The sequence below is a fragment of the Nanorana parkeri genome, unplaced genomic scaffold (genome assembly GCF_000935625.1).
Source record: "Nanorana parkeri isolate BGI_ZX_2015 unplaced genomic scaffold, ASM93562v1 scaffold2313, whole genome shotgun sequence".
NCBI classification, from domain to species: domain Eukaryota; kingdom Metazoa; phylum Chordata; class Amphibia; order Anura; family Dicroglossidae; genus Nanorana; species Nanorana parkeri.
In genome coordinates this window covers 203,102-217,259 of record NW_017308581.1, presented here as the reverse complement: position 1 = coordinate 217,259, position 14,158 = coordinate 203,102, and the positions used below count along the sequence as shown (strand labels likewise).

Sequence of the window (14,158 nt, the reverse complement as noted above, 5' to 3'; positions counted from 1 at the left end):
TCTATACATGTATAGTTGCCATTACATAATATGATGGATTGCACAATAATTAGTCCAAGTACGGTGCAAGAAAAAGCATAGTGGAGGAACAGAGCTGCCATAGCAAGCAACTGGGAAGGATATAATGTTTAACTCAATGTTCTATTCTTCTGTAAGGTGATAAATAGATATAATTCAGTCCTATACATAACTGGGAAGAATTCCCGAAATACATGGATCAGTGGATGTGCATGTTAGTGATGATTCAAGGATCTGACCATTTGGTTTTAATTATCAGATTTAAAAGTTAAAGCCCATCGTAACAGAAATATACATTAAAATGATTATAATTCTTCTCCTGCTAAACATTAGAACATACTTTACATAGACATTTTACATGTTTTATAGTTCCACTGTATTTAGAAGATTAGACATGCTTTACAACCATAAGGCAGATGTTGAACACTTTTCTAATAATAGTAATGGGTCTCTTGTCCCCTCTGCAGGAGCACTTTTGCATTGCGTGTGCACACAATATACAGCCTTAAAATGTATGTCAGGACACAAAGACATCCAAAAATCATGCACAGTACATCTCTACAATATTTGCACATTTCCCCATGTTTTATTCCTTTTAAAGAGCATGCTAGCACAATAAATTAACTGTTGATGTGCCAGAAATGCACACAGATTATATCCTTCTGTTGTGCTTTATCTGGACTGAAATTTATAAGGAATGATGTCAGACTGCGATTACACGAAATCTGTGCACAGGACAGCTCTGAATTTCTTACATGATCAACAGGTTGTTTTTTTGCACTTATTGAACATACAGCGTATAACAAAATGCTCATAATCATATATTTTACAGACCAAAAAAGCAAATAAACGTTTATCGTAAGAGTTTTTTTTGCCACTTATAGTGATGCTGATCTAGTAATAGGCTTGACTGTGCGCACAATCTGAGGACAATTGGGCAGAGCCTTTCTTGGGCTGTTCATAATTCTTTATGAGGGGAATTTATCAAAACTGGAAAAAACTAAATCTGGAGCAGCTGCGCATGGCAACCAATCAGCTTCTCGCTTCAGTTTGTTCAGTTAAGATTGGAAAAAGAAATACAGACGCTGATTAGTTGCCATGCACAGATTCAGATTTTGTCTGCTTCAGTTTTGATAAATTCTCCCTTATGACTGAAATCCAAGCAGATCATGTGTTTAGAGCTTGAGGATACAGCCCTGCACATTAAGGAATTAGCATTGCGGGGAACCCGTGCATGTAGGCAGTGCAGTACTACAGTGCCATTGTGGGGGACAATGGGTGCTTAGGCATTTGCAAGGCAGTTCATGTCTACCTAGAACCAGTTTCTTTTTCCAGTAACGTTTTCCTCTCTCACCCTACAGTTAGCCTTTACAAAATGAATATACACATTCTTAAACGTTCTATGTAACTTAAAATATCAAATACAGAGGCAACTTTTACTTTTACATTTTGTTTAGTAACCATGAAAATGTTGTGTTTATAAATCAGTGCTGGATACTTAAAATGTAGAAACTTTAAGGTTGAAGCATTGGCTAACTAAAAACTTTCAAAAGGGAAAAAGTGTAAAACATGCATACAAATCTATACCACTGACAGGGCATTGACACCAGGTTCTCATAAGAAGTACAGAATATAGTGTTTAAAGATACTGTATTATACTGTGGATTGCAGTGGTAGCCTACACATCCTTCGAGACCCTGTTCTGTAACATTACATACGTCTATATATACACTGAGTGGCCAGATTATTATGACCACCCCATCAGTACTTCGTTGGGCCACGAGATAACTCCACGAGATGACTTTGTTGGGCCGCCACGTGACTCCACGAGATGTTGAAAGGTGATGCGAGGAATCTGACACTGCACTGTTGCCCTTCTGTTGTCTTGTACCAGTCTTGCCACTCGCCGTTCTGCCCGAACATTGACTAGTCGCTGACCAAAATTCGCACGTTCAGACCCAGATTTTCGGCTGACAGTCCAGTCTTTAAACACTTTAACAACAGCTGCTCTTGAACATTTAACGAATTCTGCTGTTTTGCTGATACTCGCTCCATGGCTTGAGCGCCAACAATCATCCCACGTTCAAAGGCTGTTGAATCGCATTGTTTACCCATATCTTCAGAAAAAAATCACTTCTACTGTTGTGGTAAACAACCTGCTTCCCTATTTATAATGGTGTGGCCCTCTAGCAACTTCAGCGAGAAATTATAGCTAATTATAGCTAATTTGCCTACAAACATCAGGTGGTCATAATAATCTGGCCACTCAGTGTATATAGTGTAGGTAAACTGCATTTCACGATAACAATTACTGGTGCAATGCAACAGTGGGTCAACCAATTCAGCCCAAGTGGAGAGGAGGAGATTGTGAATTAACCCTCAAGAGATGTGAGGCAGATTGGATTGATAAACTGGGTACTTTTCAGCCTCACATTTATTTGTATCTTTTTTTTTGAAGGAGCATTTATATATTTGTATTAATATGCCAGGTAATGGTATAAAATGGAAAAGTGATAATTAGGTTAGCAGCAATTTAAAATGATCGTTGGGACATGGAGGAGACACATCTGGAGTGGATATGTAGAGCTTGCTGTCATCAATATACAGGTTTTATTGGAGGCTGAAAGAGGAACTTCAGCCTCCCCCCCCCAAAAAAAAATAGTTTTTGTGCTCCTTATATTTTCTGCTTTTCTTATGCTGGATAAATATAATTTCAACCCTGGCGGATCCAGCGTTGTCCTCTTCTCCCGCACCAGTCTCTTCGACTCCAGGTCTCATCCTGCCATGCCATCTTCCTCTCTGATGTCATCAAGGGGCTGTCTTTCTCTTCCTGATTCCTGTAGCCAGCCCTCTGATGAAGCGCGATCTGCGATCTTTGGAAGCCTGCAGCCACCTGAGATATGTGGAATTGGTAGCTCAGGAAGCTGCAGGCTTCCCAACAGGCTACAGGGAAAGGCAAACTATGTTGTTATTGACTAGGCAGGAATGGAGTCAGAGAGCTAATGACTTAATTTAAAGAATAAAAAGGTATATAAAACTTTTTTTTTTTAAAGAAGAGCTGCTATTTCATGCTGTGGAGGGGGGAGAATTGGGTAGGTGGAAAGTGTATTTATTAAATGAAGGTCTGCTTTAAGGAAGAAATGTTTGATTAGGCTGGTCATACACTGCTTGAATTTAATCTGAATTAGTAGGAAATTCAATCAGTGTGTGCCTCCATCGGCACCCTTGTTTTCATCCAAAGTCAATTTTTCAATCAACCTTTGTCAAAGGGCCATTCAAAAATTCTCAGCCGAACAGTGACAGCAGCTTGATAGGATTCCCCCCTCCACACTAACAGGATTCAAAAGGGTAGGAGGGGAATCAAGTGCTTTTTTGCATGGCTGGAATCAAGTTTTTTTTCTCCTTCAGCTTGCAGTGCCAGCTTTAGAGTGGTAATCTATTTAGAAAGAGGGGCGTTGGTGGGGATACAGCACAATTTCAGTTCCAACTTAAAGCCTAATATTGCCAGCACAACATTGTGATAATATAATAATTAAAAGCAACAAAACATGAAAAATAATGAAAATGTTTTTATCTAATATGGCAGATTAAATTTGCATAGACGTATTAGCAGAAGTATAAGCAGTAATGGAGTTTTAAAATTTTGACATTATGTACAGCAAACTAAACAATGGACAAAATAGCAGGTAAAACAGCAGTGGATCATGAGAATGCCAGTACCATATGCAAAAAAATTAAGATTTGAAAATATTTATACCTGTTGAATAAAAGATGAAAGGTTATGAATTCAAGTTATTTTATTTTTTATGATGATTTTTATATTGAATGTCCTCAGGAGAAGTTGCATTTTAGTAATTATGGTTCTATTTCTGTTTGTGACAGTCATAGAAAGGGTAAAAAATACAAATATATATAATGTATGTAATTTAAATATTTGTTTCCTGGCCAAGTTGAGCTTATGTAGGGCTGTGCTTGCAGAGGAGCAGCAGCAGCATTGGATAACAAAACATTTTATCCAACAAGACAACTGTGTCATGTCTGATCACCAAATATAGGGGTCTATTCACAAAGCTGCCGAGGGCAGCCGAGTGAATGACCGATCAGAAGTGAAGTGAGCCGAACACCGTTCGGCTATTCACTTCAGGCTGGTACGGCGGATTTCAGCCGTATATCGGCTGAAATCAGCCGTACATCGGCTTGCTTCGTGTGGCTTCGGATCAGCCGAACATGCTGAGCATGTTCGGCTGATCCGAAGCCACACGAAGCAAGCCGATGTACGGCTGATTTCAGCCGATATACGGCTGAAATCCGCCGTACCAGCCTGAAGTGAATAGCCGAACAGTGTTCGGCTCACTTCACTTCTGATCGGTCATTCACTCGGCTGCCCTCGGCAGCTTTGTGAATAGACCCCATAGTGTCTAAAGCTTGTAACTGCGCAACGAAAAACTGCTAGGAAAAAATATATATTTTTTTTTTACTTAAGCCTTACATCTAAAATATATACACAAGAAACAACACCTTTTTAGTCAAAAAAAAATGTAATACAAGAGAACAGCAGAAGTAACTGATGCAGCTGATATCAAGTCAAGGCAAATATTTTATATTTTTGATTTGTTCAAAGAAAACAAAGTCAAACTAAAAGCAACTTTTTTGTAGATTTGGATAGATTGTTGAGGGGTTAGAACCACTGCCAGGTCATTATTGCTGTCTATGTCCCCACTAGGGAGATTTCTTCTTTCTAATTGTACTGATCACCAGTGTTACCGGGAATGAGTGTGAAGGTAGATCCATTGAGTTGCCACAAGAACAGGAATGGAGGGGAAATCTTCCAACAGGCATACTTGTTCCTGTGAAACCACCTAAGAGCAGATTTCCCTCACATTGAAAAGATATCCTCTCACTTCCTGTTAAGTACAGGACAGAAAGTGAAGGGAAATATATCCCAATGTGACACAGATGGCAAAAAAGAAAAAAATTTAGCAATTGTAATCCTTCCTTACTCTATCCAAAATGAAAGAAAAAGTTTTGGCTTTAGATATAATTTAATTAGTTGGTATATTTATATATATTTCTATAGTACAGCTTTAAATAAATCAAAGGAAACAAATCCACAAAATGGCTGACATGCGTTTGGCAATTATATACAGTATCTTCTAAATTTACTACTAAAAAATTATGGAGATTTAAAAAAAAGAGATGCAAATTTTTCTCTGTGGCCTAAAATGTGTGGAATGGCACATTTAGTGTAAAGCTGAACTCCGGAATAAGCAAATATTATCTAAGTACAAAAGACATGTCGTCATGTATGCCTTTGTGCAAGAGCTTCCTGTAATATTTAAGGCTATTAAGGAATATCTAAAATAAAAGTTTTTGTGCCCGAAGGAAGGACCTGCAGATAAAAAAAAAATGTACAACACAGGTGGTATTTAGTGACTAATGACAACAATAATGTATGTATATATTTACTGTGAACAGCCGATTGTGTGTCTAAACTGTATATATGGTGATCTTTATTTAACAGTGGCAAAAAAACTGTGAGATCTCCAGGGACCTGGTTTATTAAAGTACAAAGAGGACTAGCACAAAATAGATCTTAAATATTATAGCCCTTTGCTGACCACTTTCAATTCCATTGCTTAGTGACCCTAAGTGACTAATATACCTATAACTAGTCTTATCCATGTTGCATATGTGTTTGTGACAGTAGTGTGGTTATCACCTTGATCCATTAAGATCGGATTCACACTTCCACGTTGCAATAACATGCATTAATTTTGAACAGCAGCCCAATGCACTTAGGAAACGCACCCGTGTTGTAGCATGCCGCCATGCAAGCCAAAAAACAGTACAGTGTTGTGTTATAAAAAAGGGTCATGCATGATTTTAGGCACATTAGGGTGTGTCAGCAGCACATTTATTATAAATGTGCTGCCTTAATGCTACATACATTAGCACGCATCAAAACGCAAAGGTGTATATGGGCTTACAAATAAGTGAGAAATAGTAGAAAATGGTTACAGCTTACATTGCCAAATATAAAATGGCTGTAAGGGATTGTATTTGGTGTCAAAAAGTAGCAACAGTTTCTGTTAGTAAAACATTGCAGCACATAGCAGATGATAATAAATAATATGATGTGACGAGAAACACTGTGTGGTGAAGTGATGAAGGCTCTGATGAATATGGGTGGGCTCTTGCACTGCTTTTGAAGGTACTGGCCCATTCTGGTCAAACTTGGAATCAAGTAAATCAGTTTACTTGTTTACATGACATGTTTAAATATGTAACTTTATATATTAGAAGACCATGTTTATTTTGAGCGGAAATGCTATTGTTGCTCATGTAAAAATGTAAAAGTATGGAATGATATTCCTAGGATTCCTCCATTGTTGTCAGCCATTTAAATGACTCCTTCCAATGTCCTATATACATATTTCATTACAATTTATTTGGTGATTAATAATAGATCCACAGTGATTAATCTTCTACACCAGACTGCTGCAATAGTTGATAGATTTCTTGAAAGCTGGGGCGATCTTTAGTTTCTCTTCTCCAACAGCTTAGCATAACTTTGTAAATTGCATCTGGGCAAATGGTTGGCTGAGGAAGGTACACCTAGCAAAATACAAAATCAAAGCTTTATTACATTTATTATCAATACTACAATTAATATATTACACAGAAAAGATGAGGAATAACGTTGACTGCAAGCCAGGTCTTCTTGGCCAACATCAGTACCTGACCTAACAAATGTGCTTTTGACCAGAGGGCCACAAATTCCAACAGACAAACTCTGAAATCTTGTAAGCAGCCTTCCCAGAAGAGGCTGCTATAGCTGCGAAGTTAGGGCCAACTTCATTTTCATTCCTATTACATATATAGAAATAGGGCTGTGCTGACTCATGTCAGAACCTCCAGCAAAGAGAACATTGAGGAGCACAGTAATGACATCACCAAATCTCATTTCAAATCTCCTGAGACCAGAAGTCAGAAGCAGCAGTGACTTAGATCTTACACTGCAGAGATGCAGCTATGAGGCTGTAGGCACAGGAAGTGTAGTGGAGACATTCCAGAAGAAAATTAAATTTTTCAGGGTACTGCTGGGTACAATTAACATTTTCAGATGTTCCCTGTAACATAGCAAATCTTTATTTTTTTAGTTCAGACCCACTTTATTTATTTTGCACATACACCAGATGCATTAGGTTTTCTTTGTGTGTTGGGTACTTATGTTTTAAAAGGTATAACAGGATAACAAGAGTAGGCTGGGTTTAAAAGTAACAGCAAAGAGCATTGTGTGGGTCATGCACTGGCAGCCGATACTTTGAATAACCTGAGTAACACAGTAGTTCACAATGCAGCAACAGTTCTCTACAAAAAAGATCTATACCAGCAAAGTCTGAATTTTATTCATCACAATTTCACTTTTGTGCTCATTTCTGTCTATGCACATACAAATGTATCTTAATGTTACACTAGGGGTTCTATTTATAAACAACTTGCAGGGGTATTCTCCCTGCGAATATCTGTGAACGTGTAAGTGAAGCTTGTTTGCTTTTTTTTAAAATACTAATGGGCAGGTTTTTTTAATAGCAGAATAGATTGTGGAAGTCTCAGACCCGGGATGCTGAGATGACGAAACTCCCATGCGCTTGTTGGCTTTTTTAATTCTTTAAACTGCAGAGAGTGAACACACAAAAATATCGGGACTCTTTGCATCATTGATTATATTGACCAAACTTATACTAGGAAATAAAATACATGTAGACTTATCTGCTAACAAATTAAAGCCCTATCTGACAACCACTAAAACTAATAATATCATCCTAATAAAAAACCATAGCACCTTAACAAAAATTAAGCTATTGTGTGGCCCTCTAGACATGTCAGGATTACACTTGAGGGCCCCTATCTTTACCATGTTTACCACCACTACTAAAGTGGATATACATTAGTTGACCTCAACTGACCTACTTTGGTAAGTGCCCATTCTCAATTATGCATCATGGTAATTAGCGGCCGTCAGCACACCTGCAGTACAGCGCACCACAACATACACTGCGTGCGCTGTGTTGCCAAATCTGCTGCAGGTGGGTATTTTGGTGTGTTTAGGTGTGCTGCCAGCCTAATCAAAATGAATGGGCTGTCTTAATGCAGTACCTTAACCCATGACAGCATGTTGCCTTAACACAAGTGCAGAACGGGCCATTAAGATTTTCAGAGCAAGGCCAAGCAAAGCTCAACTGCTTGTTGTATGCCCTTGCATTATAATCTACATGATTAATATGTTTTTCTCTGTTACCTGTTTTCCTTGGTCTCTGAAAAATTCTCCGGTGTTCTCAATTACTTGCTCATCAGACATTTCACTGTAGGGTTGCTCACGACAAAAAGTCAACATCTCCCATAAAGTAACTGCAAATGCCCACACGTCGCTTGCTGTTGTAAATTTACCCTGTTGTTAAAGTGTAAAGATTCATATTAACGTTCTTTCATTATAACAGCTCAGCAAATTAAACAGATTTATAAAACAAATTCTTTAACAAACTGTTTCATAGTATAACACAAGTGTCCTATGATACACGCCAGTTAGGCCTGTATGGAAGTGAACAAGATGGCTGCCAAATGTTTATACAGCTAAAGTCATTTCCCACAGAGTAAGGTCAAATGCCAAACACTAAATTCTCTCCATTGTGTTGAAATTCAAATGGGGCCACCTGGTGAGGAAATCTTCTGTGTCTAGAAGAGGTGTTTGACTATATCATAAATGATATAGAAGAATCAACAATTCACTAATAAAACAAGATCTGGTGATACTGCAAGAAATGTACCCATTTATAATACAGCTGAGGAGACTGAGATGTTCTACAGCCCCATATACAACCAGGAAGAGGAAACTCATAGTCAATTCAGACCCCAAGCTATTGTTTTAAAATAGAAAGGCTACATAACACAGGGCTTTATTTCTTCTGGATAAACATAGGTGACTCATTGGCCAGAACTGCTGACAACTACGTTGTACAGCTTACTTATGCACAAGACAATTTTAAACAACTTACATTGCATAATGTAGAGAAGATTTTGTATTCCCATATATTTCTGAAAATAATTACATGTATATGATTGTAACCTAACTGCCTAGGATGTAAGAAGGAATAGATAATCAATTCTGATAAATTATATATATCACTTTAGATATGAGTAAGCAATGTTATCCTGGGAAAACCTAGTCGCCCAATCGGCAAGTGGACCAGCCATAGGGGGCTTTGAATGAATTTTATTTTCCCCATTAAAGGAGAATTATGAGGTGAGTAATTTTCAATCATAATCTGAGCCGACCTGTGACAATGAAACTGTCACAGGTCGGCTCAGTAGATCGGGAAGTGAGCGAACACATACCGGCGCTCGCTCACTTCTCGATCCTTTGCCGGCAGAGAGCCGTGACAGGGGAGGGACTGGATTCCCCCCTCTCCTGCCCGATCCTCCAGTTGCTGACTGGCGGAACGGACGGGGGAGGGTACAGCTGGCTCTGCCTCTAGATAGGTAGAGCCAGCTGTCACTCAAGCAGCTGGGTGGATCCAGACATAATTGTCGGGATCCGTTCCGGTGCGGCATCTCAGTATACCGCGATCTGCCTTCATTGGAATAACAATAAAATATCAAGGTGTAAAGGAAATTGTTGCAGAACTGTATTGTATTTGATATAATATCAGGTAAATGTTTGAAATGTTTGAAATGAATCAAATAATTGGTAAACCAGCCCAAGGAACACTAGAAGACTGACACACACTAGTGCCTATTAACACATAGAACTATAATTCTGCATTATGACTGAGATTACAAGACAAAGTATATATACACGTTTATTTAAGTCTGTATTATAAAAAAAACAGCACAATTCTTTCATAGGAAGTTTACAAGTTAGCCAGAGTGGACTTACCCTTAGTGACCAGGTGTGATATTGCATAGACACACCCAGAACAAATATAGCAAATCATTATAGATACCAAATGGGAAAACAGTGGGAAAGAACTTCACAGGCTTCGAGCAGCAATGATTTCCTTAGGTTCCATGTCCTAAGGCACTTCTTGATAAGACTGATCTGATGAATATACTTTTTTGTGGAGACGACTGCCTAAAGTAATCTTGGGCTAGTTTGATTTTAAATCTTTTCATTCGGAATAGTTGATTGACCTGTATTTTATACATCTCTGAAATTGTGACTTACTATAAGCTTAATCACTTAATATCCTTAATTATTGTATATTTTGTTGCATCCTAGGTTCATGTTATTGAAAGATAATCCCCTGTAGAAATTACATTTATTGTTATATTTTTTATATCTCTGATTATTGTACAAAGTTATTTTGCCGTCTTTGATCAACCCGGGCAGAAGACAAGCTCACTATTTCCTGACAATCGTGTATTTATATAATATTTTTATGATTCATAAATATTTTCCTACTTTTGATAAAATTAGGTGAAGGCACAAAGTAAATATACATCATAATCTGGTTCTATTACCTGACAGTTTTTATTTTGAAAAGTTAAATTGTCAATGTAATATTTTGTATTCATCGCTTTTTATGTTGAAAAGAAGCCAGCAGAAAATATTGTTCATTGCCTAGCATTACTGCTTTTTCAGTTGCCCTGGGTTCCATTCTGATTACTGAATTAACTGCATGGAGCTTGCAAGTTAATTCTCTGGTTGCTAAAATGTCCCTATCCAGTCCAAATGTATGTGAAGGGTAATTGTGCACAAATTTGCCAAGAACGTCTATGTACAGTATATTAAAGATTTAAATGCAAGTTCTGCCTATAATGTCAGGCCTGGGTAAGAATCGCCTTCTGACAGTACGTACAAAATATTATAAAATCTAACTTTTTTCTTTACAGGTATGTTTTGCACATGCTTTCATGATTTCTATAGGGGGGAGGGGCCCCAGACATTATAAACTGACCTTGCATTGTATTGCAAGGTCTGATTTAACTAAAGGATATTTACTGGCTTAGTTTTTCTAAGTGACCTTTATAAAAATAAACTATTGCTCTAGTTGGTTTTTTAGATGACTCAAGTATAATTGCTCATTATCACTTTGTCTGGACATGCTGCATTATTGGTGTAGAGGTGATTAGAATTGCTCTATATGAATAAATGCTGGAAATTGTGTCTGCCACAGTAAATTTATGAAAAGGAAACTGCAGCTTTCACTCACCATTAAGATGCTTTCCCAAGACATCCATCTTATAGGGAGCACAGCCCTCCCCTGGATTCTATAATAATCACCGCTGTACAAGTTCCGACTCATTCCAAAATCAGCAATTTTGATTGTATAATTCCTACCAACAAGGCAATTCCTTGTTGCAAGGTCTCGATGCACAAAGTTAAGAGAAGAAAGGTATTTCATGCCAGAAGCAATCTGTGCAGCCATGTATCTGAGGTCTGAGTAGCTGGAAAACATGTATTTTACAAATCAGTCAAAGATTTGTTGCTATTAAAAGAGAAGAGGTACAATATCACTTAGGTTAGAAAAGTTTACACATTTTTGTAAAGGTCCATGTCCACCTAGGACATGACTTTGATACTTATACTACGTCAATACACATCAATGCACTTAAAAAATTTACAGTGAAAAAGTTTACCAATCATCAGACATATCATACCCAGAGCTAGATAAAAAGTTTTTTAAGCATAAAAAGATTCCTACTTGATGCTGAACGTGGCATTTGGCTGTTCTCTGTCTGTTGGCTGACGAGAAAGGAACTGGTTTAAGTCTCCATTTTCCATGTATTCTGTAATCATACATAGCGGGTCCTCAGTAATACACACAGCCAGTAGTCGGATTATATTCGGATCCTTTAATCTAGACATTATTTTTATCTCCTTGAGAAAGTCATTTCTGTTAAAGTGGAAAGAACAAGTCAGGGCATAATGCAAAGCCATATTAGAATTATGGTAAGCAATCTTGAGAGTTGGGTCCATCAAAAACATATTCATATTCAGTTGTCTGCTACAGAAGAATTTATTGTGAATTCAACATGGCTTAGTTCCCCAGCTGTTTGGTATGAGGTAGAGCAAGGTCTTTAACAAATGGGAGAAGAGAACAGGGGTTGTCGGGACCTCTACCAACTGTCAATCTTTAGAAACTTACCAAAATTCTATTACTCAGCCATTCTATCACTATTTTTATTTATTTCGTAAATAAATAAAAAAAATCATAAAACCTTTCTTTCTGTGTGTGTATTAAAGATAGACTGCTGGGTTAATACCTGGCATTCATTTTGTTCAGAAGCTTTCGAAGCAGAGGGATCATGGGAATTTCCTATGCTCGATTAGTTCAAGACATACTAAAGGGAATTTATCAAAACTGGAGCAGAAAAAATCTGGAGTGGTTCCCCATGGCAACCAATCAGCTTCTCTCTTCAGTTTGTTCAGTTAAGATTTGAAAATGAAAGAGAGAAGCTGATTGGTTGCTGTGCACAGCTGCTCCAGATTTTGTCTGCTACAGTTTTGATAAATTCCCCTCTTTGTATGTACACAAACACATGCATTTTTAAAATCTACCAGACAGTGTGTGTATTGGCAATTGAATGTCTGATTGGAATAATTTTGCCACTGCTGCCAAATAAGGGTGTGTTACAGATAATGGTGGATTCTTTGTGTTGCCACCAGCAAAACCCGATTTAGAAATGGGAAGGACGAAATCTCCATTCTTGGGTCCAGGCTTCAGTATTAGCCATCATTCAATGATTGTGCACCTGTGCACAACCCTTATGAAAAGGCTTCTGGCTAATGTTCAGGGTTCCACCTGGTAGACAGAGGAGGTGTCTGTCCAGGAGTCAGGAGGGCTCCATCCTGGAACCAGCCTGTGTGGTAAGTTATGGAGAACTAGCCTGTGTGGCCTGTGTGGCCAGTGTGTGGTATACAGCCTATGTGGCAGAAGTTTTGTTAAAGTGAAAACCTGGATCCAGTGAGACTTTGACAACTGTGATTTTGCTGAGACAAGTGATGTTTTATTTTATTATGCTGGAGAAGCCCCTGTGAGGGAAAACTTGTGTGAACTTTAAAAAAAAGTGGGCCCTAAAAATAATTTTTTGCGAGTGGACTATGTTCTTAATGCACTACCATTTAAAGCTAAATCTCACAATACACACACACACACACATTGTGAGGAGTACTGGCTGGTAGAAGGGTGGAAGGTGTATGTCACCTAGTTTTCTCACCTACAAATGGTCAAGGACTCCAGAGTTTATGACTGATATAAAGAAAATAAACCTCAGAATCTTATTAACTATTTCCCTACTGGCACTATGGATCATTTAAAGGAGAACTATGGGGTCAGTGTTTTTCCCCATAGTTCTCCTTAGGGTAACGGGAGGACACAAACTAGCGTCCTCCCGTTACCCTAAGCTCAGTATACCGCGAGCTAGAGCTTGCGGTATACTGAGACGCCGCAGCCGGAGCGGATCCCGACGTAGATGACGGGATCCGCCCAGCTGCGTGAGTGACAGCTGGCTCTGCCTATCTAGAGGCAGAGCCAGCTGTACCCGCCCCCTCCCCGTCCGTTCCGCCAGTCAGTGCTGGCAGAATGGAGCGGGGAGAGGGCAATCCAGCCCCCCCCTGTCACGGCAGAGAGCCGTGACAGGATTGAGATGTGAGCGAACCTGGTATGTGTTTGCTCACCTCCCGATCTACTGAGCCGACCTGTGACAGTCTCATTGTCACAGGTCGGCGAGAACTATGAGGTGAGTGGAAATCACTCATCTCATAGTTCTCCTTTAACTGTTAAATGATCTATGGTACACAGTACACACCTCCAGCACACTGCAGAAATAGTTACAATTCCCCACAGTTAACCTGAATAGGTTAACATTTAACCTATTCAAGTTAGCAGGGTAGAATTGTAACTACCGTGTTTCCCCGAAAGTAAGACCTACCCCGAAAGTAAGACCTAGTGCTATCTTCAGGGATTTCTGTAATATAAGACCTACCCCGAAAATAAGACCTAGTTCAGGGTAGGTCTTATATTACAGAAATCCCTGAAGATAGCGCTAAGTCTTACTTCCGGGGTAGCTGCACATGTAATTGATTTTTACATGTTAAGAGCGGCCGCAGCTCCCTCCCTCCCCGCCCCCGCCTGCC

General features: G+C 38.8%; 1 protein-coding gene across 1 annotated transcript in view; it reads right to left on the bottom strand.

Annotated features, from left to right (window-relative positions):
• Positions 1-6,404: 6,404 nt before the first annotated feature.
• DDR2 (discoidin domain receptor tyrosine kinase 2) overlaps positions 6,405-14,158 on the bottom strand; it is an 81,025-nt gene continuing 73,271 nt past the window's right edge. Inside the window, exons 14-17 of the mRNA XM_018573280.1 lie at positions 11,724-11,915; positions 11,232-11,466; positions 8,321-8,470; positions 6,405-6,633 (exon numbers count right to left, since the gene is read on the bottom strand). Of these exons, the coding sequence (XP_018428782.1) occupies positions 6,496-6,633; positions 8,321-8,470; positions 11,232-11,466; positions 11,724-11,915 (715 nt within the window). The 3' untranslated portion in view covers positions 6,405-6,495. The remainder of the gene's footprint in view (positions 6,634-8,320; positions 8,471-11,231; positions 11,467-11,723; positions 11,916-14,158) is intronic.